At 39.3% G+C, this 27,996-nt stretch overlaps 1 protein-coding gene across 2 annotated transcripts; it reads right to left on the reverse strand.

The window, feature by feature from the left end:
- Positions 1 to 287: 287 nt before the first annotated feature.
- Positions 288 to 27,594, reverse strand: PNISR (PNN interacting serine and arginine rich protein). 2 transcript variants are annotated; one of them, XM_032105124.1, is made up of 13 exons: positions 27,499 to 27,584; positions 21,230 to 21,358; positions 14,879 to 14,997; positions 13,454 to 13,639; positions 11,472 to 11,695; positions 9,625 to 9,811; positions 9,165 to 9,355; positions 8,411 to 8,548; positions 7,298 to 7,397; positions 6,534 to 6,587; positions 5,079 to 5,249; positions 2,482 to 3,583; positions 288 to 2,241 (listed from the first exon to the last, which is right to left on the reverse strand). In XM_032105124.1, the coding sequence occupies exons 3-13, from the start codon at positions 14,964 to 14,966 to the stop codon at positions 2,211 to 2,213; spliced, it is 2,472 nt and encodes an 823-aa protein (XP_031961015.1). In that variant the 5' UTR covers positions 14,967 to 14,997; positions 21,230 to 21,358; positions 27,499 to 27,584; the 3' UTR covers positions 288 to 2,210. The 2 variants fall into 2 exon arrangements, with proteins under 2 accessions (XP_031961015.1, XP_031961014.1); XM_032105123.1 differs by lacking the exon at positions 21,230 to 21,358 and having other exon boundaries at positions 27,499 to 27,594.
- Between the last annotated feature and the right edge of the window lie 402 nt (positions 27,595 to 27,996).

The raw sequence follows: 27,996 nt of genomic DNA on the forward strand, positions 1-27,996 counted from the left end.
AATCCTATGTATTGCTTTCCTGTAGTGCACTGAAATGTTTTTGCAGCATTCATTTTAAAATGATACAAAAATGGGAATGTATGTATTTGCACATTTTGGGATCACTTAAGAGGTATGGAATTAAAAGAGCAGTTGTTATTTTAGCCTTTTCTGGTGAAAGACATTCCTAAGGGAGTTTCCAAAGCCCAGAGAAGTCTAATGTACGTGATGCTGACAAGAGTACCGACGTGTATTTAATTGCTGAGGGATGAGTAGGCCGTCATAGTAAGATTTCTGAAACAGTTAAATACAGAGATTGTATGCTCTTTTTATTGGCATACAGTCACTACCCATAAGTGCATTTGTGTCAAAAAAATAATTTTCATATTTACAGGAAGTGACAGAATTTCAGTTGTTGGAAGAGTATATAAAGCTTTTCATACATAACCTTTTTTATTATTAAGACAGAGAATATAAAATCTGAACTGAAAATCAAATTCAATGCATCCTGGAAACTGTATTCCTCAACAGCTTTTCTTAAGCTTATTTCTAGTTTCCTTCTGCTTTCTCAAGACATCCGTCTAGGACATCTGAACTGTTATGATACCTACTTTTCAAAAATTCCTCACTCTTACCCAGAGTCAAGAGTGTAGTGAGATTGGATCAATACATCATTATTTATATGCCTACCACTGCAAGTAAAAGTCATGTGTTGTAAATTATGCCTTATTTTGCTAATAAATACGACTGCTTACTCTATGTGAAAGGATATAATTAAGGGGGGGTGTTATAACTGATTATTTATTTGTAACAGTATTTTGATAAACATGCATGTATTCACTAGCCATTAGCTTGCTTATTAAACACATAGTTAAAACGTGTTTCTTTGTACAGAAGCAGTTGATTTCTGCATCTTATTTATGAAAAAATTACCGTTGAAAAAAGCTGCAGAGCTGAGTTCTGACTTAGTTAAATGGATTAATTAATCTGTTCATGAAGACATGCTTTGCAAGTTGCCTGAACTAGTATAATTTTTTCTTAGAAGATACAGCCAATCAAAGAGAACTTACTTTGATATTAAGCCTTTTCTTTTTCACAACTGGTGTCACACCAGACCTTTTAGGCACAGATCTCTCCCTGAATTCACGTTCTTCTGTAACAGTCACTGGCCTAGAGTTGGGTATTGTTGGTTTGTTTTTTAACTTCTATTATTTCACACTCTTGTTTCTAACAGCAATAGTCAGTTTCTTTAAGTAGGTAATCAGTGACCTCTTTCACTGCATGGTAATATTAAGATCAAAAATTTAGTGACATCATTGCTAATACATCAATGTATTAGCTCTACAGGAGTCACAATTCTTGTAACACTAAGAACCAGCTTTAATATTCACTATGCATTTGATGCATGTGCCAAAATGTAAAGTTAGCCTATTGTCAGTTTTCCAATGTGTACTGAGTGACATTTATAAACATATTCCATAAAAACATCTAAAATTCTGAGATGTGTGTAATATCCCTGAACATCCAAAGATCTCTCTGAAAACTGGGTGAGGAATATAGTTCCAGAGCTTAACACTGCCACAGGAGATCAGTTAATCGCACATATTCCTAATGGGGTTCAGTCTGTTTAAGTATAGCTTGTATTACAGTGACCCATATTTTACACACACAGCATATAGTACCAGCTAGACCAAAAAAAAAGTTACTAAAAATCTATTACACATATCTAAAGAAAACTAAGATGTCCTTTCTCTGTTCTTCCATACCCCCAATAAAGTAATCTCATCATGTCCATGGATTACAAGTGTTTCATGTTAAATCTTTTTCAAGTACTTTAAAAATTTGTTATACCAAAAAAGCTGCCTTTTTCTTTTTAAGTACTTTCTACCATTTAACACAAAATTCAGGTGCAAGAATTTTAAACAAAAAATGAACTAAAGAGCTTTATTGACATCACAGTACATTCAATAGTAATTTTAAGAACATTACAGCTGAAAGAGAATGGCCTGTTTTATAGTCTTAATAAGCACTACCGTTCTTGAAAAAATGTAATACAAAGAAATCCTATTAGGTATTTAATTCTGAGCAGCATTTGGAAAAAATACACCTATTTACAGATAAAAAAAGGATTCTGGTTTCACCTACATAGCCACAATGTGCCTCTATAATGAGACAAGCCTTTTATAACTCATGGAATTTTTAAACGTCATAGCACTGGTGCCATAAATTCCTCAGCGTTTACGACGAAGAGGAGTTGTTGATCTGAAAAATAAAGGAAAAGGGGGAGAAAGTTAATTGGAAAAAATAAAAGACCCCCAAACCCACACACACTTTAGGCTTAGTAATTAATAGTTTTAAAAGATTTTCCAAAGTTACTTTTGCCTAAGACAAAAAGTTTAATAAATACCATACTTTATTTAAAAAGTTCATATGCCGTACACATGAAGACGAATATAAAAAAACTTTTTAAAAGTCAGACAAAATACTTAAAAAGTATACTACCTTGATCGTGACTTAGACTTGTGTTTGCGGCTTGCCTTCTTACCAGACCTTTGAGATTTCTCCATGGAGCATGACCGAATATGCTTCGATTTCTTAGCCTTCTTTTCTTTACTGCTTCCTGGTGATTCAGAACTACTCCTTGCACTAGATTCAGAGCCTGATCGTTTTTTGCTATCTTTGGTAGTAATTTTTTTGCTTTCTTGTCTGGAATCCTGTCTTATTATTTTCACACATATTGAATCACTGCGAGAAAAAGTTCTTTCACTGTCTCTTTTTCTCTTTAATCTACTGTCGTCATGATTGCCAGCCTTACTTTCTTTTTCCTCTTTTTTGGGCTTATCTTTTCTCTTTTCCTGATCTCTCTCCCTTTCTCTGTTCTTCTTTTTGTCTTTGTCTACACCTCCACCCTGCTCCTTCTTCCTTTCATGATCTTTGCCCTCACTTTTATGCTTGTGCCTATTTCCAGTAGGGCTTCTACGCTGATCTTCGGCTTTACGTCTGTCCCTGCTCCTGCTGCGGCTCGCACGGTTGGCTCGCCGGTCTCTTGAGCGGCTGCCGCTTCTACGTCTATCCCAACTTCTCTCTCTCGAAGGACTCCGATTTCTCCGCCTCTCCCCTCTTTCAGCACTGTGATTTCTACTAGATCTTCTCCTTTCCCTTATTTTCTCCCTGCTCCGACTCCTCTCTCTCCTGTTTCTGTGGGAGTAACTCCTGCTTCTACTGCGCCTAACTTTATGTGACGGTGTCCTACTGCGACTGTGTCTCTTCTTCCTTTTGGGAGAGGAAGAACGTGAAGAGCTGCGACTACTACCTGAGCTAGTGCTATAGGATGAACTGGATACTGTGCTGCTACTGCTGCTGCTCCTGCTATTGCTGCTGCTGCTACCACTGCTAGAGCTTCTTGACCCACTCCTTCCTGTCCTCTCTTTACCCTCTTTCTTGAGTTCTGTGTCAGGTGCGATTGCATTTGGAGATCTTTTCTTTTCATGAACCATATCTGCTTCAATTTCTTTTGCCTCCTGTGATGCTAAGTTACTATTTTGTTCTTTGATGATAAATTCATTCATCTCTTTTGAAACTTTTTCATTTTGTAGCTTTTCTTCTGAAAAAGGAAGTACACAGAAGAAAAGATGCAATTAATTTGGAGCAGTATGTCAGTAATTTCCACACTGTTACATTGATGAAACCAAGTTTCCAAGCACCTCTCATAATACTTATAATTAAAACACTGCCACCATACCAACTACTTACCAAGCCACTCTTTTTTTTTTTTCTTGTAATTCTAGAAAAGTTGACCTCCTGCTTAGAGAAAGTATAGAGCCCAGTCGTTTTTAGAAGTCCTTGATGCTATTTCATGTTTCAGTGGTTTAAGATGAAGTTATCAAACAAATATCCTGAAACTCCAGAACTCCCAAACTGATCTACACATAAGACATTTTCCTTTTGCAGCCTTTCTGCACATCTGCTTCTCCCCTTGTCCTTCCTACAACACTCCTCTAGTGGTACTGATGTTTCCTGCCTTTCTTTGAGCCCCATTCATCTGGGTTTGAGGATTACTGACTGGTCTGAAGAAGTTGTATTTCTCACATAGTGAGACCCTCAGAGGTTTCCAAAATAAAAATTATTTCTATTCAACCTAGGATCCTTTGCATCACTGCCAACTTTATCTCCCCATTTTAAATTGAATCTAGAAAAAATAACTGACATACAACATTTTTTGCCTAAAAATGGCCTTTTGATGTGGGCCATCATTTCCTGAGTTAATTTAGGGAATAAAACTGCTTCCAGAAACCCAGAGTGCTCCAAATGGCAGCTGATGGTCAAATTTAACCCAGAAAACAATTCCAGCTGGTCCCTGAGTTATTAGGCAATACAGGCAGAAGCCAGTGTATGTTAGAAGATGCTGTATTGTCCATTAGAAATCTTCTGCCTTTCCAAAACACTGCTACAAATGAAACTCTGCATTAGCATTCTTTGGTATTTTGGATGTATAGAATCAGCTGCTTTACACTCTAGATTTGTATTTCTGCAAATAATCCCATGAAGATATCTCCACACTGACATCTGGCTTCCTGCACTAGGAAGACAGAGGTCACAGGCCACCACTCAGTCACTCTCCATATGGCTATCCTTTTATGCATACATCTTAAAACACTCAAAGAGAGATAGGAATATTAAGAAAACCAGAAGTTTCGCTAGTCCAGCCTTTTATTAAGGGCTCCATATGTCTTATTTTCAGGTGGAGGAAACCATCAATTTTAAGTTCTATTGCAATAGCACTTTCTCCTCCAGCCTGTGAACTTGGTTCATGACTTCTTAACATTGCATCCATCTCTAGACAACTCTTCAGCACTGGGAGCCGACTGTGCTACCCTTTTGACCTACATTATTTGTACAAAAGGAAAACCTTACCTACAGAGAAGCAGAAGTAAATCACAGAGTTTTGGGGTTTTTTTTAAATTTTAATTAAAAATACATTATTTATATATTTCGTTTTGTATTTTTGGCTTAAAATGTGTTTCTTTGCCATCAATTCACATACAGTAAGTAGTAAACTCCATATACAGTGGCACAGTAAAAGACATTGTAAAATTTACCTTCTAGCTGTTTTTCTAGTAGTAGTTGCTGTTCTCTCTCTTTTCTCCAAAACGCTTCCTGTTTTTGCCTTATTCTGTGTCGTAATTCCTCATCATCAGTATCAGATGATTCAGAGCCTCTGTCACTTCTCTCATCTTCACTGTCTCCTGATCCATAACCACCCAGTCCACCTGCGTGCATAAAGTCCAGTCTATCACGAGGAAAGATTAAGCTTTGTTCTTAATACTTCTGTGAGGCAAAGAGGAGAGTAACATTGCCCTTCCTTCACTTCCTCGTCTCTGAAGAAGTCACTTTATTCTGGTAAGTGCCAGTGTTGTTTGCCAGTGTGTTCAAGGCCCTCGTATCTGCATTGATGCTCACTGTCTGGTTCTACTCCTTCTGGAACAGCTTGTCTATTTTCAGCAAGCAACCACTGTGACCATGGTACTTTTTTCCCATTGTATGGAAAGGCAAAAGAGCTCCCTGTGGAGACTGTAACAGTGCCTGCCTCTGTATCAGCAACCGGACAGAAAATGCCTGGGATCTTTCCCAGAAGACACCCCTGAAATGACTTCAGCTGCCTCCGTAGTCCAAGGCTACAGAAATTCTGAATGCCTTATCAATTTTTCCATATGATTTAGAAAACACTGCACTTTGACAGGTATGGAGATGGAAGAGAAACAGACTTTCTTCTCCCCCAGAGATATTAGTAACTACTGGACTGAAAAGGATAAAGTCAATTTAAACATCTGACATGGATTTCTTTCAGTCTGAGGTCCTTAGGATCTTTACTGAGTTAGTTTTGAAACATGAATACTTGTGATGATAATATTCAATCTAATTCATCAATATTCCATGTAATGAACATATAACTGATCACTGACACTGCTGTAGTACATTTTAGATGATAAAAGTCATGTTGGGAGAAATCTCTTGCAGTTGTGTCTCAAGCTGGAATTTCAATCTCTCTTTTCTGTGTTGTTTCTGGTAGTATATGATATGGGAGCCTTTGTGTTTATGTAGCTTTTCAAGAAAATAGTAATTGCAAAGATTACAATATTTTTATTTATAGACTTTCACATTAGTCTTCTATCAACTTTCCCCTCTGGTTTGCTTGGATCAAAATAGAAGAAAAGTATGAAATAGTATTCCTTTCTTTGAAGACTGCAGTGTGCTTCTGAAACTATCATACTTTGAAAAGTAAATTTATCTAAAATTTTTCCGGATTTTCAAAATTAGGGCAAGATTCTCATACACTAAATCACTGCCTAGTCCTTTACTCCAGCAACTATCCCACTATATATCAGTAGGATCACCTGTGGAACAAACAAAGGTGCTGATAATGATAAAGTTATCAGAAAGTGACCCATACTCCCAGGCAATTAAAATCTAGTTTCAAAATGCAATTTCTAGAAATGCAAGGCAAAAGTGTAACTCCCCCTTTAAGCCCTCTCAAAAATAAGGAACATACTTACCGAGTCCAGTGAGGGAAGCCAGTGCACTGGACTGTGCCAGCTGTTTTGCAGGAGCTTTGTATCACATCAACAACAGGAACAACATGTTAACACAAATAGCCACGATTTCATAGTCATGAGTCTATGGTATTGTTAAATCTACTACTATTGCTGTTCTTTGGAGGGAGAGAAGAAACATTAAAAACGCATCATCCATTTAAAACCACTTCTAGATTTTTTGACCATGAAGATTTAGAATTTAACTGCAATCAACAGTGAACAGAAAAAAACCAAATAGATACTCATAAATCACTTTTCAAGTTACAGCATCTGCACATAATTTTCAACTTCAGTAGTTACATACTTAGATTAACTGTGTTATGTTAAAATAATCTGTTCTGTAAGTACAATACATGTTAATAGTGAAAGCAAATTAATTACTAACTGAGGACTCAAAGTTCATCTCTTTTCACTTCTGAACAGCTTTGAGATAAAGATGATAGTAGTAAGGAACAGCTACAACTCAAGAGCCATTAACACACAGGTACCGTTTTAACTGAAATGAATTGTATGAAAAAAAATGGAATAACTCAAGTAACTCACAATACACTGCACAGGACGACAGTACATGATTACTGGATTTGAACTCTACCAAGTTGGATGCATTATACTGGAATTGTTCTTGAGGGAGAACTATGGGGGTTAAATGTTCTAAAGACATGCAAATACAGAATTTTCGCAGAAGAAACTAAAAAAAAAAAAAAAATCCCCCAAACCCAGCATACCTTTAGTTGCTTTACGGTGAACATCTTTGGCCACGTAATAGATTTCTTCATTTGTGACATCTAAGAGAATCTCTGTCAGCAGCATTTTTGTCAGCATCATCTGAAGAAAATTGCATATACAATTAAAGGCCAAAATACCTTGAATAAATGCTGCATTCAAATTATATCCATACAGCTTCACTTCTTTTGATGACTATGGAAGTGGTCTCCTGCATATTTTATTTAATGACCTCTTTCAAAAGACATAACTAGAAAACCAAAGATTGAAGCTGTTTAAATGTCACCTGATTCCACAACCTTAAAGTTTGTATTTTGACTGTGAATTGTATCTGCCTGTATTGTACACAGCTATCCAGGGCACTGATCCTAACGTCTAAGATGATATAACAAATGAGTATGTAAATCAGAAACGTACTTAGACTGATTCCAATTATTCTTCCAAAAAATAAAGAGCACATTTCTGACTGTAAAGATCAGAGGTTACTTATATAGCATTTTATTACTACATATTTTCTATAAAAATTGAAATTATGGTAGCTAGTTCTCCAAGCTGTTTATGTCTAGCCACATGCTCTACAAAAATACATTCATCAAACTTAGTAGAATTCAGGCTCTTAATTAACAAGGATTCGGTTGTACAATTTGCATGCAACTGTCATTTCAAAGTATGAAGGTTGTGCAGACACAGTGAAACTGCTGCTGATCTAGGATTTAAGTTTGTAGCACTTCCTTGCAAGAATACCTTTCTTGAATTCCCTTTCACAGGAACTGAGGTTGAAGCATAGATTTGAGATAGGTGCATTTAATCACTAAAAGTTTTCAGAAATTTGGTAAGTGAAGCAAAACCATAGAATTAATAAAGATCAATGTGAAGATTACAGTCATTACATTCTTTCACTATTGTGCTAAATATGAGTTATATAACCGATATCCTTGTTTCCATGAGAAAGACTGCATGATGAAGAGACATGCAAATATAACCCAGCTTTAGTGTACAATGCATACTGTACCCCAATGACAGTATCAGGCATAGAAAAAGTGATTTACTTTGATATGCCTGAAAAATATGAGCAATTAAACAGAAATACTTATTGAGAACACCAGTATTAATACCATTTGATACTCCTTTTCTTCTTCTGTCATTTCTGGTTCACTTTGCTCCTCTTGAGGAGCTGGGGATGGACTCCTGCTGATTTTCCCAACACTTACAGCCTCTGTGTTTTCAGCATCTTCATCTTCCTCATCACTGTCCTACAAGAACAGCATCATACATTTCAGGAAAAACTTAAATATCAAGCTCCTTAGTCTCTATTTGTAATAGTCAATTTCATTTACTTTGTACTGAAATCTGTATTTCAGTTATCATAAAACCATTTATTTTCTCCCTTCCTAAAAAATATGCGGGTACCTCTACCCACACAAGCTAAGAAAATACTTAGTTGTCAGTTCCCTGCCAAACATGTACTTTGAACTACAAACAAGATAACTGTGGAAGTGAAGGCAATGCAAGGCTTCCTAAATTGGCTCAGTTTAGCAAATACAGGTATCTGAATTTTTTCAGCTGCTGATTTAGAATTCTTTCAAAGGATCTGTATGTTCCAAAAGGAAGGGAAAAAAAAAAAGGAAAAAAAAAAGTCCAATTTCATCCTTGTTTCTTTGCTACTACAGGCCAAATTATATACTTCTACATCTTAGCCATTAAAAACTTCAAAACATCAAGTAATTATCAACAGAGCAGCAGCTTAACCTTACTTTAAGCAACAAAACCAATGAGGTAACCACAAACACAGTCTCTTCTTTAAAGAGACTAAAAAGGTGATCTTTCAGGAAATACAAACCTGAGCAAAAAACAAACCCTTCTACTTACAAATTTACTTTTCTGAGGTAACCGTGGACCATCCCCTTCTTCAGCATCCTCACTTCCCTTCTTCTCTTTTTTAGACATCTGTGAACGCTGCTGCTCCATTCTCTCTTTTTCCAATTTTTTCTGTTTTTCTCTTTCCATCTTTTCCAGGCCCTCACGAATCCAGGCAGGCAGAGTTCTACGCTTCACAGCATCTACATAAGCAAGGTTTACAGTTTTGCAAGATGAAAAAACCTTCCCCCCAAAAAAGGAACAAAAAAAATCCCCCAAAACAAAGAAGCAAACCCCCCACCCCCATCAAAACAAGTCCCACATCTGATTGTGGGGAAAAAAAACATTTATAATGGCTTTTTCTTTCCCTGCTCTTTTACTTTCTATTAAAAAGACAAAGGTCATCAAATTTTGCAATTCTTTATAAAACACAGCTTTTAGATTTTTTCATTAAGGAGTGGTTAACATGTACCAATCTGTGGAGGCTCCTGCTTCACAGGCATCGCAATAGGTGAACGCTGTCGATCTCTGAATGAGGGTCTTTCCCTTCGATTTTGAGTAGGTGCAGGAGGTGCTGGAGGACCTGGTGGCCCTGGTGGTCCTGGCTGCCAATAAGGTGGGTGAAAGCCACCTTGAGGTGGACCAAAAGCAGCCCCATGCTGAAAGAGTAATGCAGTTTATTTTTCTTCACATGGTAACACTAAATGCAGCATGTGAGCAAGTTGGTCTACAAAAATCCATGCAAGTAGGAATCCACGATTTCTATGCTATTGAAATCTCTCAATCTCTCTTACTGTGGTCCCCAAGAAACAAGTTTCCTTTAAATATTTAATGACTAAACTTAGATTTAAGCAGGTATACTTAACAAACCTGAAAGGGCTTCAACCAATCTCCTTTCATATTGTGCTAAATACTAAGCCCTATAATCACCATCTATCTCCATCAGTTCCGTGCCAGCTTAGCACCAGAGCATGCAGTTAAATCAAGAGTATACAAAATTAAGATTTAAAAGTCTACCTATGTTAGCAGTCTTTTAACTACAGCATGAGAACAAGAATTTAAAGTTCAGCCTTTTATTACATAAGAATTTTGCACTGTGCACTTTCTAGTAATCCTTCACAGATCTTATTAATATGGCTGATTAAAATATTAAATACATAAATATGAAATTTTAGTACAGATCCTGGGTTTTGGGCAAGCTGTATACAATCCAAATGTCGTAGGTCTTGAGGCATACATGCAGAGTTTTTTGTTTTAATATTTACTGCCCAGAAAAGCCTAATGAAACAATTTAAGAAGAGAGTGTTTAGGAAAAACGGTATAGCATCAAATATTCTACTGAGTATTTAACTCGCTAGTGCTGAAGCACTCTCCATTACAATTTCAGGTTAAGCATCTCTTTCATTCACTGCAAAACAAGTTTTCTGTAGTATTTAGAGAAGCTAATTTTAAGAGTTTTTCCCATGACATAAACAAAGAAAATTATAATTAACTCATGTATTGGAAAATTAATGGTTGCCTATTTAACAATACTGCTGAACAAGAGAATTGTAACAGGAAAAATAAACGAGAAGATTAAAAAAAAACCCCTTTCTGCCCATCTTCCCTTGTATCTGTTTATGAACAGGAGGTAGGTTTTTAAACAGCTAGTCTGTCATTTTTATCAGGAGTTTTGAAAGAAAAATATTGAAAATAGAGGGAAGATAAAAAAATTATTTGTGTTTAAAGATCTGTGCAATGCACCCTGCTATTATTATAAAACCAGCTACATGTTTATTATGCTATACAACTTATATGCCAGAATGAAGAAAAAAGTGGATATGGATTTTATTTTTAGAAATACCATTGTTTATTCAAAGAATCACAGTAGATAGATATGGAAAAGATCAATGGATCATCCAGTCTATCTGTCTGCAAATACAGGACTGTTTCCTGTGGTACATTATCTAGCATATTTAAGCATATCTTTCTGAACTTTATTTTTTTTCCTTCTCCTCTTTTTTTTTTTTTTTTTTAAACACAAAGCTACATAATGTTAATTTATATACTGGAACACAGTGATTCATTTTAATACTGCAGACAACAGCCATTTCTCATTACTACTGGAGAAAAATAAAACCCTTTGGCCTCTGAACGTAACAGAGAACTCTAAAGTCTCTTCTGTAAAGTGTTTGGTAAAAATGTGTCTTAGCAGATAACAGATTCTGTAGATGTTTGTAGAACTGAAGAATGAAAGTCGCCGCTAGATGATATTAGAGGAACACATCCATGGAAGGGACTCTGCGCGTCTACAATATTAAAGCAACAAATATGTTTCACCTGATAGTCAAACTGGTTCACTGGCCCCATTGCAAAGTTATCGGGAGGTCCCCCAAAGTTGTGATTGTTCTGGTTAAATATATGCCTGTTGTCGGGAGTAAATTCCCCACTGTCCTGACTGTTGCTGTCTTCAGACGGAGGAACAATTTCCATTTGACCTGGGGTTGGAGTCATCCACTGCTGATCTGGAGGTGGGTGAGGGGGTTGGTGAGGCATTCCCCATTCTGTTTAGGATTTAGAATACAAGTCAATACCAAGTTAGTATAATTTGTATGAGTCATCAATCGCTCAGTGTTCTTGTATTTATCACAAGGTTCCTCAAAGCATCACGGATGATAAAGTAATGAAGAATCATCAATCTACAGACTCTATTATACTGTCTCAATAATTTCTTTAACTAAATGAAGGAAATACAAATGGCTATAGCTGAACTAAAACATGCAGTATGGGGACAGAACTGGACAGGCACAGACACCCTGTAAACTTGTTTTTATAAATTTCTAGTGATAGTGAGTTCACCACAGGACTTGTTTAAATTGTTTAAACTGTTAAAAAAACTGCTCCTACTTCTCTACTTCAAATTTGAAAGCAAGGACTTGAAATACCTCTTATGAAGAGAAAATGGTTTTGCAAGCAAGCACAACCACTGAAACCTGTGCTCCAAAGTCCTGTGTCTTGATAATGGATGATTTCTTGGATTGTCCAATATCTAGCAGAGGTCCTAGAATAAGCTGTAGTCATAAGCCCTCAAACATACGTTACAATTGGCTAACAGAGTGAAAAGGGTCTAAGGAATGAATTAATAGCTCATGTGGCCATAATTTTTGAATGATTCCTTAAAAAGACAAAATTTATGTGCACTATACAGATACTTACAGACCATGACAGAGCTGCGCTATAACTTTCACCAGTAACAGAATTAGTATCTAGCCTCTCAGGTTAATTCCCACCTTCCATCCAGTCCTTTAGTACATTTTTCTAATTTTTACTGTCCTTCCCATCTGCATCATAATTGGATCCATTACTGTAGCAACTAAAAAGTGTTATCACAGTTTTTCTATTTCTGTGAAAATTTCTACGTACTGTACAGAAATACAGCTAGAATACACTCTGCCACATAGAAAAGTTAAAAATTCTTACATGTGCCTACAATAACTCGTAGCCCAGCACAGGTAGGTGAAACCTGATAGCTACCTCCCTTTTATTATGTGCATATAAGAACTGCCAATAACATATTAAGCCTACTTATATTAAAGGTTACATTTCAATAAATTTGGATAGTGACAATGAAAACTGGGAGTATTATTCTTTCAACCATTAACAGAATCAAGCATGAAGTGCAGTTTTCCCCAGAACAACTGAACACACGCACATAACTATCCTGTTCATACACTTCAAATTGCATTATAGTGTAGTGTCATAACCCACCTTTCAGAAAACAGCTTCAGAAAAATTCTTGGCAGAAAATTACCAATTTCTATCCCATTCTTATTACCAATAGTATCTTAAGAAGTTTTAAAAAGAAAATTAATTTTTGGAAAAAACTGAAGTTTTGAGGAACTGAAAATAATTGATACTAACAGAAGCGTCCAACCAACTTTAACCTGCAATAATTGAAAAATGCTGACAATCAGATACCTAAGCTAAAAAGGGTAAATCCTAAGTATATGAAACGTAATAAAAACATATTTTTCACACAGAATTTTGCTGATCTCCCTTTTTAAAGATTTTAAGACACCTAAAGCCATCATCTACCAGTTATATTGTGAACTCATTCTACATGTCAAGATCATGCCAGAAGCACGTATTACACTACAGGAGAGGCAACAGTAGCTCTCTGAGGGGCAGGTGTGATTAATAAGTCAACTGGTAGTTTTGTATTTTGAAGCCTGAGGGACAGGGCATGTTCACACCAAAAAATGTCTGACACTAATAAAATGAAGAAACATGAAAAACGGGAATGAACCGGAAGGGAAACAAACCTGGCTGCCACATTCTGTTGAAATTGGGATCCCCCTGAAAATTATTATGGTTGTTTGGACCAGACTCTATTCCTGAAATATCCTGTCCGTTTGGCATCATTCCTTGTTGTTCCACTACATTCTGCTGCCCTGAGGCTTCTCGCTGAGCAATCCATGCTTGAGCTAATGCAGCCCAGTCAATCTGGCCTAAAATAAACAGAGGAAGTTAAAAAGGTTAGAACTCACATGTCTGAAGTTTAACACTGTTTCTCAATTACATGTCCTATTGCTCAAGATAAACGGGCAACGTTTACCTTCAGCAAGTACTGTGAGCACCATTAAAACTTACTCACAGTGTACAGTAAAAGAAATCAAGCAAATGTCAGTGTACAGACTTGCTGAAGTACAGTTGCTCTGCATATGTTCAAAATGTCATAAGGCAGATTATTTTACATTCGCATTAGCACTCAGTGGGTGGTAGAAATGCACTTTTTTCATAAGTGAGCTAATTTTGACATCAGAAATTAATATACATATCCTTAAATTATAACTTCATGAAGATTTGAGAGCAAGAAAGAGACGTAGTTAGAAAATTATTTTTCAATGTACACTCTTCGTATAACCATTGCCATATATTATGTTTCAGTTCTCTCTCCCATTTTTTTCTTTACTGCCATTCCTACCAGTAAATAAATAAACTGCACTCTCAGGTAAGAACACTAGTATGTCTTCTGCTTATTATCAAGTCAGGAAAACTCTCCAGTGAATTTAACAGAAATTAAAGTGACAGTAAAACCCATGTGCCTGATCACTTTGCCTTAGTATTAAATACACACCTGTATTTTCATCCATTTCTCTATTTCTCTTGGTATTTTGATTTGTTGTCACCCCATTCTCAATTTAAGGTATATTACGTTCTACTGTTTAAAGCATTTGGTGGTTTTGGTGGGGGGAAAAAAAAATCCAAACAAGAGATCATGATTATCACTGCTGTAACCTAAATCAAGAATCATATTAGTCTTCCAGTGAGGTTTTTTTCTGTATATATAGCTGCATTAGTACTTCTGCCAAACAGGTATCGAATAAAAAAGCAGATTCTCTCAAACAAAGGATTCAGCTTGGCTAAAGAACTGACAGGGATACATATCTGGTACATGAGGTCTAAATGTTGATCTATATGACTGGTAAAATGTTGGTAATTTGTCTAGGATAACTCAGGTTTCTTGCCTGTTTTTGCACATTATATATTAACTATGCGAAAACATTTGGAATCAATATGTGTTTTCTATGTTTTCTCTTTTTTCTAGTTCAGAAAAGCATCATAAATGCATTATCTTGAGAGCAGCTACAAAAGGCAACTATGAGTCATACTCTGTTACAAAGATTGAAAAATTCAAATGACAACATATTAAAAGAATTAATCCACAAAGCTTTCTATATACTTACTTGGATCTTGCTGGTGCTGAAATGACTGCATCCACTGCTGTTGGTTCAAAGGCCATTGCTGCCAAGGTTGTCCACCTTGATCCCACATCTTTTAAGTCTTTATATAGTCTATATTTCAACTAAAAATAATAGTTGTATGTTTAAATAGATGCCCATGAAATATCACATAACTGAAACTTACATAACTGCAGATATAGTTAAGCCTTGCAAAGCAAGCTGAAGCAATGCTGGCTTAATATTTTAAGCTGGAGGAAATGGTTCATCCTTCAGAGTAATATCTCAAATATTACTGTAAGATTTCAGGAGTCTAGTATGCTTTCTCTGTATTTTCACAAAGAAATTAACTACAAAATGATGTTCAAGGAGAGATATGACAAGTTGGTAAGACAAGATCTCATCTGGCAATAAATGCAATTTAAAGCAAGTCAAAATATAAAAGGCATGATTGGTATCTTTGCCTGCTTCTTAGGGAAAAGATGTGTATTTCTCTAAACAAGTGTCATGCAAGGCTGTTAAGCAAGACAAAAGTCACCAAATGGTAAAACACATTGTTTATGATTGCACAGGAGAACTGCACAGGTACAAGACAGTGCCCACATGCATTTTAGGCATTGTACAAACTCATCTTAATTTCTAAATAATATATTCCTTCAACTCTGAGAAAGAAAAATAAATGACCACACAATTACCACACTGTCCCTTAAAATCATGAGAAATTATTTTTGCCGTGCTGTATATATCCTCACTGAGCAGGCAGCAGCAGCCCTAGGTCCGGACGGCAGGCAGCAGAGCTCCACAGCCTGCTTCAAGTAAAGCTCCAGGGGCAGCTCGACATGAATTTGCTGAGGCACAGCAGAACAGGCAGGTGTGCCCATAATGGCACACCAGCTCCTTCCCGTCATTTGTACCTCCGGCACGCACCTAACCTGCCACACATGGAAGATCTGAGAGCAGCCACCTGCACTGCTCTGAACAGTTTCTCTGAAGATATAAACTAGGCACAGTTCTGGGAATACCTCACTCCAGAAGCTGTTCCCAAAAACCAGTATGGGTAGGAATGCACTGAATGTGACCCCCTCCGTCCTACCCAATCTGTTAAGAACTTCTCAACAGGCTTTCCACTCAATGAATATATCATCGTGGAATTTAAAATACAATCCTTAAGCTCACGCTATTAAAACATCAAGCATGTAGATTGTTTCGAACACTCCAAACTTAAAAGAAAGAGAAAAATTCATTCCCTGAGGTCACAGGAGCAGCACACAGGACCCAGTTGTGGCTCACAGCCAAGTGCAATAGAGAATAGATGAATAGAGCCTCTGCTTCAGAGCAAACCAGCTCAAAGCAGCCAGTGCCACTTGGGTGGCCAGCCAGGAACAACAATGCCAGTGGCTCCAAGGGAGTGGGACACACACACCCCACAAACAGCCCGCTCTCAGCACATGGACAAAGCGACTGGAGTGGAACCTGCTTGGAAAGGCATCTTGTGCTTGCCTGCTTGCACAAGGAACTGCATGACTGCATATGAAGAGAGCATCACTCTACAAAAGTGCACCACACAAAGAGCTGCACACAACATCAGGGGGCACCGGGCCACGGGGAGATGAATGCAAGTTTGTATTTTGCATACTTCTGTCAAATTAAATCTTTTATCTGAAAAACTGTAGATCACCTTTGTTCTGAGACCATTTACTGTCAACACTGTAGAAAAATTACATGTGTGGCTCTGAAACATTCAGTTGCAAATGCCTTTTGGGGGGGGCTTTAAACAAGACCAGATCAACTTTGGCAACAGGGGAAGTATTGGGCAAAACCTACCTAATACTTTATTAATTTCACTATCTTTTCTTGCCAAACTAAGTATGGAGGCTTTTTCCCATTTCATGAATGCTTTTATTATATTCAAACCTTTAATAAGTGAAGACCCTGCCCTTTCTTTTGTCCCTTTTTTTCCACAATTTTATTTGTACCTAGGAAATTAACTTTTTTACACCAGTTGAGTGTAAGGGTGGCTACTAATGCACTTAATGCAACATTTTAGCTGACCTCTTAAACTAGTTCTCCAGGTATTCATATATACATATTTCATACACTAGGTATGAGGAAGTAACTGCAAATACTATTTGCCCCCTAAAGTAAGAAAAAGGTAATTAAATATTTCTTCCTTTCCTCAGTTCATCTTTCTATCCAGAATAAAAATTCTTTCAATTGTCAAAATAAACTTGTTTACACTTTCAAAGTTGTACGAATTGGGGTTCAAGACTACTACTGCACTGCACAGCCTCATCGTGCCGCTCCCTTTGTTTCTAGCTGTTAAATCCCACTAGCAATAATAAACATGGATTTCACTAATTCTGGTAGCACTTTTTTACCTCAATACATAGTACATTGCAACAGGTTTGTGGAATTACACTAAAATACACTCAGCAAAAGGCTTAATTTTTTTCACTAATAATTTATAAGACAGGTTTGCATATAACCAAATGCAAAAAAAAAAATTTACACAGTTAAACATCAATTTCTCTTATCAAAGTGCAAGAATATTAAGACCATTCTACAAATTCAACTAAATTGGAACCTCCTACACACAGCTTTTACGTGCTAGGATTAGATGAGATTTATTTGTACTGGACTGGCTCTATCTCTGTCCTAAATTTTTCAGTATTCCAGATTTTTTAAACATGCTCCAGCTAACACAATTATATATCTATTTCTCAATTGAAATGGACACTTAGTATTCTGGTCTTTTTTTTTTTTCTTTACTCTCAGGCCTTGATCCTTACTATGGACAAACTGAAGCATTTGTTTAGATCATTAATACAGTCTAAGGCAACAAATGTCTCCACATCTCAGTATAACCTGCCCTCAAGTCAACAGCTCCCTTATTATTTTACAAGGTATTCAAATCAATCTTGTGGGAAAGATAGATTACATTGCAGCTTGTACCAACTGGCATCTGAAATGGTGACCAAGGGATAGAGCAGACAGGCAGTGACCTCAGTCAGCAGCAGCATTCATTCATCTCCTGGCTGCTCTGTCAGCAAGTTATTATGCCCCGGGACACCAAGGCCAAGTCCACACTCCTACAGAAAGTGGTGCTGAATGACCCCCACAGTCTCCCCATCAGACAACAGCACTGACCCAGGCCACCTTGCACTCTCTGGGCTGCTTCCAAGCACATTTCAGGTGTCAGCATGGACCTGGGACCCAACATGCAGTTAGGACATGTCCATTCTGGTTTGGAAGGTCAGAGGCTTTCACTCAGTGCCAGCTGGCTGCAGGGCCAGAATAAAATGCACAGCTGGGTTTTAGCTGTTAGCATACATAGCTGCTTCTCCACTGCTCTGCAACATAATATGGCCCGGACTTCAACTTGCCCTAGAGAGATTATTTCACCTTATTACTGCTATTCTGGGGAGAGAAATCAGGTGGGGAAGTGCAAAGCAATAGGTCAAGGCATGGAAATGGTTTCTATATTGATACACAACAGTTTGACAAGACAGCAACAACAGCATAAAACCCTGAAGAACTTCAACATTTGATTAATTCAACTTATGCCATTCAGAGCAAACTAATTTAAAGTCACTGCTACTTGAAACAGATAATTTTAGTTTGTGAACTGTATTTGAAAGCTTTTAATTCTGTATTGCAGTTGTACTTCTACTGTTTTCCTGAAGAAATGTTGATTTTCATAGGTTGTCAACCATAAAATATGCTGGTTTCCAAATACACAGATTTATTACCAAATTCAGTGTAAAAAAATTCTTTACTAATCAGAAATATGTACTACACAAACACTTAAGCAATGACATCACTTTTTAATGCAACTGTACATGCAAAAGCCCTTTTTCAAATATAATGTGAAAACTGTCCAAAACTATTTTTCGTTTATTTCAATTCATCTTCCTTATTGAGCAATGTTTGTTTTACAAAAACAGGAATTGGATATGGAAGGAATAAAATTTGCAACTTAAAATGTTTATAAAACCAACCTTAACATATACAGGCTAAAAGAGAAGATCATGTGTATTGCAAAATTTTAGTATTGAAGACTAGATGATGTGTTTTAGTATTGAAGACTAAATGTGTGGCTCAGAGCCATTGACCAGAAGAGGTTGGTTCTACGGCCCCTCTCTATATGGTGACCTGGAACAGAAGGACACTGTCATTTTCAGGGAAAAAGACTCCCTGCTTTTTAGTTCTCCACTTATTTTCCTGCATTTTCTCCAAGTTTTCACCAACTGGTACAAGGTAAACACAAAAAAGGTACTTGATAATTTTTTTTTCATTTACTACAGGGAGGCTACTGGCATTCAAAGATGGTTCATTGACTTGAAAAACTGTTTTGCTAAGCACTACAGTGTCTAATGGTTTCATGTGCTGTTAAGTGCCAGAGGCAAAAGCCCCCTGGTTTTAGCTCTTCATTTTCAGTTGCCTTGCTCTAAAAGGTAACTAAAACAAACACTTAGGCTATTCGATGTTACTCTTCTCTATATAAAGGGAATGTAACTTTGTATTCTGCTTGTAAAACTCTACTGAGTATGCAAGGACCTTTCAACAGAATCTCAGTACGGTCCTGTCAGACATCACTGAGTTTCCTTCCTAGTGATATTTTAAAGATGTCAAAAATAAAAACAGACCAAGTCAAGTCATACAATAATGAACAAACCAAATGTGAGAGTTACCAATGCAACACTTTTGAAACTCAGTACCATAAATGGAAAGGGCACAAATTACTTCAAAAAGAACTCACAAAACACAGCAGAGAAAATGTAGCCTGTACTCAGTAATTTTAAAATTACTGCAAGGGATTCACCTCCAGTACCAAGGCAGGAGAGGAGGAAACAAACCCAACAAACAATGCCTCTCACCCAGCAAATCAGTAACTTAAAGGCTTAAAGCAGCTGGAACCTTTTGTACTGATGTATGTGAAAAGAAACAACCATTATTTTCCTGAGACACAAGTAGTAATTAATAATGGAGAAAAGAGACACTGAAAAGCACACAATCAAAGTGCTCTCCCACCTAAATAAAATCTGCATTGACAAAACTAACTTAGGATGCTGCCACATGAACTATAAACAAGTTTTTATTTCTTACAAAGTTCCCAAATCAGCATCACCTGAAAGAACAGGCTTCACCTAACACAATGGACAGCTCTATTTCCCAATAGTGACACAAGGCCAAATACACAGCAGAGCATCCAAATCGCACTGAAACAAGCTTTATTTTCTACTGAAGTTGGGGGAGGGGGGGGAAGGGAGATGAATACTGGCTAAAATTTACTCAATTCAAACATTAGAAGACACTAACAGAAGGATACCTCAGCTGAGCAGTCATTAAGACACACCCATTCTGACATCACTAGTGCATACAAGAGGTTTGAAAAGCAACAGGTTCAAAGAATGGATCCATTTTGTAGGCACCTACTTACAAAGGAAAATGCAGTTACTACCCCTCCTTTATGATGATGCGTTAAGGTTCCTTTACTTAGCTGTTCTACCCTCCAATTCAATTGGACATAGCCTTTTTTCTTTCCCTCTCTCTCTCTAACACACACACAAATAAACAAAAGAACATTTATTGGTGCTTCAAGAGCTGTTCCCTGATGTCAGATCACAGAACAGGAACCTGAATCTATTAAAAATCTGTTTACCAATGAAGAAACAGAAGCCAATTCAGGATTCTTTTTGTTTTATACAGAAGCACAATCACATGAGCAAAACACCCCATCAATTCACATTTAATTCCAGTTACATGTACTTAATAGATTAGGAAAAATTCATATAATATCTCAAAATATTGCTGGAGTTCTTAAGAGCAAACATGTTCTCAAATATGTTCTTTCACATGTTGGGGTTTTTTATTTTTTAATTAAATTTGTACTCAAAGGCTGGACCAGGATCTGCTGAAGTTTTATTAAAGCAAATTACCGGTATGAAAATGTGCCACCCTTGAGAGGACTGCTAGTGAGGGTGCCCCTGCTGATGATAAAAGCTGAGACAGTAACACAGATAGGACTTACCTTGATCTCTACCAACCTCTGAGAGCCAATAGCACTCAAACATTTAAATGTGGTGTCAAACTCTCTACTACAATATTTAAACTAACTTTTCTTTGGGTAAAGACATAGAAAGAACAGATATTTTTAAAGGCACCTTTCAACTCCTCTCCTTGATTGTAACATGCATCTCAACTACAAATTACACCTCAATGTTAACCTGTTCTTTTAGGAAAAAAAGGCAACTCCTTCAACCTATTTGTTTGCATAATAAGTTATTTTCCAACACAGTTGTATGATGTGTCCAGACACACCACACACTGAAAAGCACACAATCACAAGGTACTTACCAGTAAACAGAATCTTGAGTGGTAATTCACAAGCTCACCTTTCACTCTGGGAGACTCCCCCAAGCACTTCCCACAAAACACAGTTATCTTGCAGCAAATTACATATTTCCATACCAACAGGAATGTACCCTGTCAAGGAGAGCATGGTTTCCTGAGAATTTGCCAATGCACAGTGCTTAGTGAAGTCCCCTGTAGCTCAGTGCCCACTGATGTCAAAGATGTGGCCATCTTTTAGACAAGGCCACCAACAGAACTTGAGCACTAACAGGCTCATTCAGGTTCCCTGGACAACTCTACCTCAGCAGTTTCATAGTGTAAACTCATAAAATCTGCTATCAGTTCAACAGTACTTGTGGCAGAGCTAACTGCGCTCTGACTTCTCAACAATGCAAAGGAACAGTCTTAAGGAGCAAGGCTCAGTCCTGGGAATGTCAAAAGACAAAGCCTGCTTGTCATCCTGGAGATAATACCTTCCTTAAATGCCTTATGACATTGGCTGCAGCAGAACTGAAAAATACCAAGAAATTTCCCCTGGAAAGATAAGAAAGATCTGTCCCTAAATAAAATTTAATACAGTTAATGGAATAACTGAATTGTTCCAATTCATGCAGCTAGTCCAAGACAAGAAGCACAGACTTAGAAAGTTAGCTCAGCTCCAGAAAAGCATCAAGAAGATAACTAACCATACCAAGCTGTCCAGATGAGTGCATCTTGTGCACTCTTTCTTGCTCCTTATAAGTAACTCCCATCACTCTGACAATCTGCTTCTTCGCAGTATGAATGTTATACCACATCCTAACTATGCAGAACACCTTACAGTTCAACAGCTTCTGCAGCAGATACAGAGATTCTGAATGGCTTGCCTGGAAATTAATGAAAGTGAAATATCTTAGCAATGAGGAAAAAAAGCATTGTTTGGAATACAAAATCAAATATTTGTTAGAAGCTAGACTATCTCAACTCCAAGAAATCAGGAGACAGCCTAGGAATAAAGCTGTCACTAGAAGGAGAGTGGCACACACCTTCTGCTGCGTCATGAGCTGAAGAGATCAAGGTGAGGAACTCCTATGTCAGACATCAATATCATTCGACCTGATCCTCAGGGCACAATCTGGCGGTCTGATTTATTCAACCTTGTAGACAGACAGACTAATGATTCTGGAACCTACAGAACCCACAGCCAATAATCAACAGCTTTCTCATGCTGAGGGGAGGCTGTTGCATCACCTTTCTGATCATTCTACTCATCATTCCTGAACAGCAGGTCAATATATGACACAAGATGGCCTGACAAGTTTTACTTGCAAACTGAACTCTTAACACACTGCTGCAGAAGTTTTTCTGGTGACTAAAAATCTTGTCTTGCAGGCATTCCAAACAGGCATTGCATTTAGCAAAGAAATATCCATTACCTAAATAAACAAGGAAGAGCAGGCCACCATGCATACTTGGAGAATCCCTATACAAAGAGTCTTTGGCACTCTTTCGTACTCCATTCACAGGTCAGATATCTAGGTCAAAACCAAAACCAACCAAAAAAAAAAAAAAGCTAGACAGATGTTCCACATCCTCCAAGATAACTTGACAGTCCAGCCATGACTTTTGGACTATATTTAGGTCTACATAGTTGAAGGGAAAGACCCCAAGAGGTAGGAGTCCTGGTTTGTAACAAACTGCAATTACTGGTTTTGAAACACATTATTATTAAACATTCAGTGTCATTAGCTAGGTAATCTTTTGGTGTGAGCTTAAGACAATACAAGCAGCAAAGGCACATTAATCTCTGACACTCTTTGTAGAACCTGGGCTACAGAAGTTATCCAAGTCACATCTTGAGAAGGATCTCAAAAGCATCACACACTCTGTGGGCAGAGTTTCTTTATCTCATATAGACTTAAGCTCTGAAGGTGAACCCAAAGGAAAATGGAGATGTTTCAGAAGCAGAGCTCCTTGAAACCAAGAGCCTGATTTCTTGACCTTTCATGTGGGTGCCTTGTTCTAATGTAAGGTTTTTATCTTTCCTTCAAGGTAGCTGGTATTGACCCCGTGAAGTTTCAGCACAGTGACTGAAAGCTCATGATGAGTTTCCATGATGAATTTTGTCTAACTGTTCAGTTGCAAGCAGGATAAATCTAATCCTACATTCACCACGCCAGGATCAAAGCAGTTACCAGAAAGACAGGAATTAAGCCAGTACCACCAAGAGTTCAAGCTGAACAAGTGCTGCTGGAGAGCTGTTTCCCCCCATTATGCTATTGCTTCAACAGGGTCATGATAGGAAAGGTATCACCAATGAGGTTGGAAGGACTAGTGGATAAATACTCTAGGGATACAACACCAAGAGTTCACATAGTTCTCCCAAGTAATTAGAAAGAGCAGCTCATCCATGGTATTATCACTATCTAACCAAGCTGTAATCCAAAGACAATAATGGACACACATTGTACAAACTCCAAAGATGTCTATATCGAAGTACTCCAAACTGGAAGGAGATGTAAACTGAGCACTTCTTCCATGACTGTGTCACTGGAATAAAGGATACTCTTCTGTAAGAATTTGTACAATTGTACAGAGAACTGCACAAGAAAAACAGCTTTGCATACCCAAAGGAGCCCCCCCACCAAGAAGAAAATTTAATGCATAAAGGGTGTCACAAGAATTATCATCAGCTGGTGGTTTTGGCATAGGAGACCCAGGTAAGTCAGAACACTTCTGCAGTTAAAAATATCTGGGAATCTGGAAAAGCACTGTATCCTATGCATCCACATAGCAATGAACCCTGCAAGTTACGACAGAGGGTCTGCAGACACATTCACTCAAAACAAATGCATATCATCACTCAGACAAAAACATACCAGCTTCCATTTGACAAGGGAGAATTAACATTTACTACTATATTATACTCAGCTGATTGGAAAATTAAGTATTTATGGCGTGAGTTAAGTCTGCAATAAATCAGAAAAAGTTGAAGTAAGTGTCTTGCTTGCTACTCTGTTTCACTCATTGCACTTTCACTTGGAGGAAGACTTCTATACATCATCTAGGGCACCACTCTTAAGTTGTTGCAGGTATTTAATGCCTAGATACTACGTATCTTTTCTCCTCTTAAGAGCCAGAAGCTATATCTATATGCCTGCTGGGATCTGTTAGCATGATGTCAAGTCAAAGAACATGTCAAATCTTCCAGCTCACTTACAGTTGTGTATCACTAAAATGCTGGAGGTCAACTTTGCTCCACTCCATTTTTAACATCAGAACCGTTCTCAGACTGAAGAACAGAGGCTTTTCAAATGTGTAACCAAGATCCAAAATACAGGACCAGAAAAAGAACTGATGAAAACAGCTTGCTCAGTATCCATGAAGTTCTCCAGAACCTAGTTCACACATCACTACGTCTGACTAATATTTACAGTGCTAACAAGATAAAGCAGTGTGAACAAAGGTCAAATAAAAAAAAAGAAAAAGAAAGAGAAAGTACTGTGAAATCTTCAGGGAGTCACTCGAGCAGTACAGCTTCCAAGGTCTGCCATTTCAAACTTAAATCCACATATCCACTGAGCTGAACACAACTCTTTTTTAAAAGAGAAAAAGGTATTGGCAGTCATGTATCATTTACTTATTTTTTGTATTTCTAAGACATAAGGACAAACACATGATTTGATTACCATAAAGTACCAAAATCACTGCTAGAACATTTACTACCACAGAAACATTATCATAACTTAGGCAGTTTAAGTCAAAACTCTACTGGGTTTGGGGGGCAAAAAAAAGGCCAGTCTGATTATTTTCTTCATGTATCATTATGCTGGAAGTCCTGATGCAGGATTTTCAATTACCCCTGTAACCCAGCATTTTTTTTCTGAAGTGGATGGTCCATCTGCAACTTCCTCTGCAATGAACATGCTCTGCACAAAAAATTAATAGTACCAGTAGCTAAATAAACTACTCCTCGCTGGTCATGAGCAGATATCATCCTCAATGATAACTACAGTTATCACTTAATAAGGGATCAGCTAGTGATGAAAGTAAGAACACTTTAATAACACCTACCCAAAATATTAGTTTTCACCAAAAGCAGACTTAGAATCACTACATACCTCAGTCATGAAAAGAAGTGAGATTGGACACTCCTGTCCCCATAGTACCTTTGCATAATCCTGCACCTAACTAAAAATCAAACACAGCTATGACTCCACTCTACCACTACAGCTTATAAGGTGAGTTAGCCACTGAAAAATTGTGGAACTGTGCTAAATTTGTGGACTCTTAAGCCCTACAACACCTCTGAGCCCAAAGCAGAGAAAGCACTCTTACCAGAGCAGTTTGTATGTCATCTGGGACAAAGACAGTACAGAAAGTCTTGTAATGGCATAATAGTAGAGATGGCACAAGATTTGCTGCTGGACCAAACAAATTAAAAACCAGGAGCTTGTCTGTCAGTAACCCCAGCGACCTGTCCCCGAACAAAGGCAAGACTTTCAGTTCCCCCTCTGTTCTACAGGCAGGGGAGCCACAGCATCCATAACCCCCATGAGAGCCATTTTTAGCACAGCTAGACTCCAAAAAGAGGTTTCTTACTCGTACCAACAACACAGGTGTTCGGCTGGACTGGAATGGCATTTGTAACCCTGTCTTTGGAAAATTATGTTAGATTACTATCTGCTGGTACACATGCCTTATGCTTTGAAGACCACCATTCCCCCTCTTCAAAAGGTGGCTGACTCTGCCTTAAAACAAAACTTTTAGGGCAACCCATGTTCCCTGTATCTCACACCTTCCAAGGCTGTTTGCTTGAAAACATTTACAGGTATAACTGTAAGAGAAGCGAACAACAACCAAGGTGGCTGAATACTCTGCGTAGTAATTTGTTACAGAAGAAACTTAGTACATTTCAGCTGGGGTAGCACATCATAGAATCACCCAGTGGTTTGGGTTGGAAGAGACCTTCAAAGACCATCTAGTCTGACATCTTGCATGATATGACGTTGCCGAATACTCTGTGCAACCTGATCTTAGACATTTCCAACCATGGGCATGTGCGATCTCTCTGGGAAACCTGCTCCACTGTTTCACTGCCCTTATCATAAGAGATTTCTTCCTTATATCCAGTCTAAATCTAAATTTCATTTTAAAACTGTCATCCCTTGTCCGGGGCCCTGATAACAAGTCTTCCTCCATCTCTCCATCTTTCTTACGTGCCCCCTTTAGGTACTGAAAGACTGCAATAAGGTCTCCCTGGAGCCTTCTCCAGGCTGAACAATCCCAACTCTCTTTGCCTGTCTTCACCGGAGAGGGGTTCCAGCCCCCTGAACAGTTTTGTGGCTCCATCCTTAACTGTAAAGCCTAGCACATCCCATTAAAGTTCACTTCAACAACTTTGTGGGATTGTCTAATGAAGTACAGAGAATCTGCAGGGATAAGTGCCAAAAGCAAAAAGGCTTTCAAACCCATCATCTGTCTGAGGCTCCATTTAAAAACACCCTGCGTTTTCCAAGCTACTAGTCCAGGTATCTTACAAATGCTGCTCTGTGAATTTTAGTTCTCTGGAGCCCTCCAGTGGAACGAACTCATAGGAACGGCCACGAAACCCATGAAACAGCACAAATATCCCACAAATACATTTCATCCGCAGGAGCCAGGCTGCTGACACAGCCAACTACCAAATCCCAGGGCACATGTTGCTTCCCTAACTAGGTTACCGGCTAAACCAAGTAGCCACTCTCCCCCGCGCATCCACGGACGCTGCTTGCCCAGCAGCCAGCGGCTTCCCCGCCTCGGCCGGGCCGGCTGCGCGCTCCCAGCATCCCAGAATCGCCGTCCCCGCGCGGTCGCGCGCTCGGCACCGGCCTCTCCGGGCCCCGCCAGGGCAGCGGCAGCGGCGGCGGCGCGGGGCGGCCCCGGGACATGCGCAGTGCCGGCCCCGGGCCCGTCCCCACTGGGGACCCCCGCCGGGGGGGTCGGCGCAGGACGGGGGGGTCCCGGGGGTCCCCGCCAGCCCCCCCGCGCCTTCGCCGCGCATGCGCGGCGCGCCGCTCCCCCCGGACGGGCGGCGGGGGAGGGCGAGCGGCTCTCGGCTCGTCCCTTCTCGTCCTGGCCGCCGGTTTCCGCTGGCGGTGCCACCGGTTCCTCCCGCCCGGCGAGCAGCTGCTGCCGCCGCCGCGGCGCGCGGTGGCCTCCCGGCTCGGCTCGGAGCGAAGGGGAACAGCCGGTCAGCGACACCCGCCGGCCTCCCGGGAGCGCTGGCGAGCACAACCCGCCCCGCTACTTACGCGCTCCCCCGCCGCCGCCGGTGCCGCCGCTCCGCGGCCGCGCTGCCCCGGCTATCGCTCCTCGTCTTCACGGACAAGACAATATGGCGCCCGCTGGCGCTCACCCGGAAGTGAAAGTCGTCACGGTGCTGACCCTCGCCGGTGTGCACGGGCGCCTGCCGCCGCCATCTTTGTTGAGGGCGCCCGAGCGGCGCTTCCCGTTTCCCTTGCCCGGGGGCGCCGCAACGCCGCCCGGCCGCCATCTTTACTGCGGGCAGCCCCGCCGGTTCTGCTGCCGGCGGCTCTGCATGGCAGCCGCGGCGGGAGAGGGAGGCGGGGACGGGCTCCGGCCTGGGAGCGGTGGGAATCAAGCGGGATTCACGTTCCCGCCTGCAATAGTGTGAGGAGGCCCCTGGGAGGCTCATTAGCCCCGTGGCTCCACAGGTAACTGCTAGTCAGAGTGTGATCCGTGTTTCCAGTGCGGGGCCGACGTGAAGAAGTATGTAGAGCTGGTAGCTA

Source organism: Corvus moneduloides, chromosome 3, assembly GCF_009650955.1.
Source record: "Corvus moneduloides isolate bCorMon1 chromosome 3, bCorMon1.pri, whole genome shotgun sequence".
Taxonomy (NCBI): domain Eukaryota; kingdom Metazoa; phylum Chordata; class Aves; order Passeriformes; family Corvidae; genus Corvus; species Corvus moneduloides.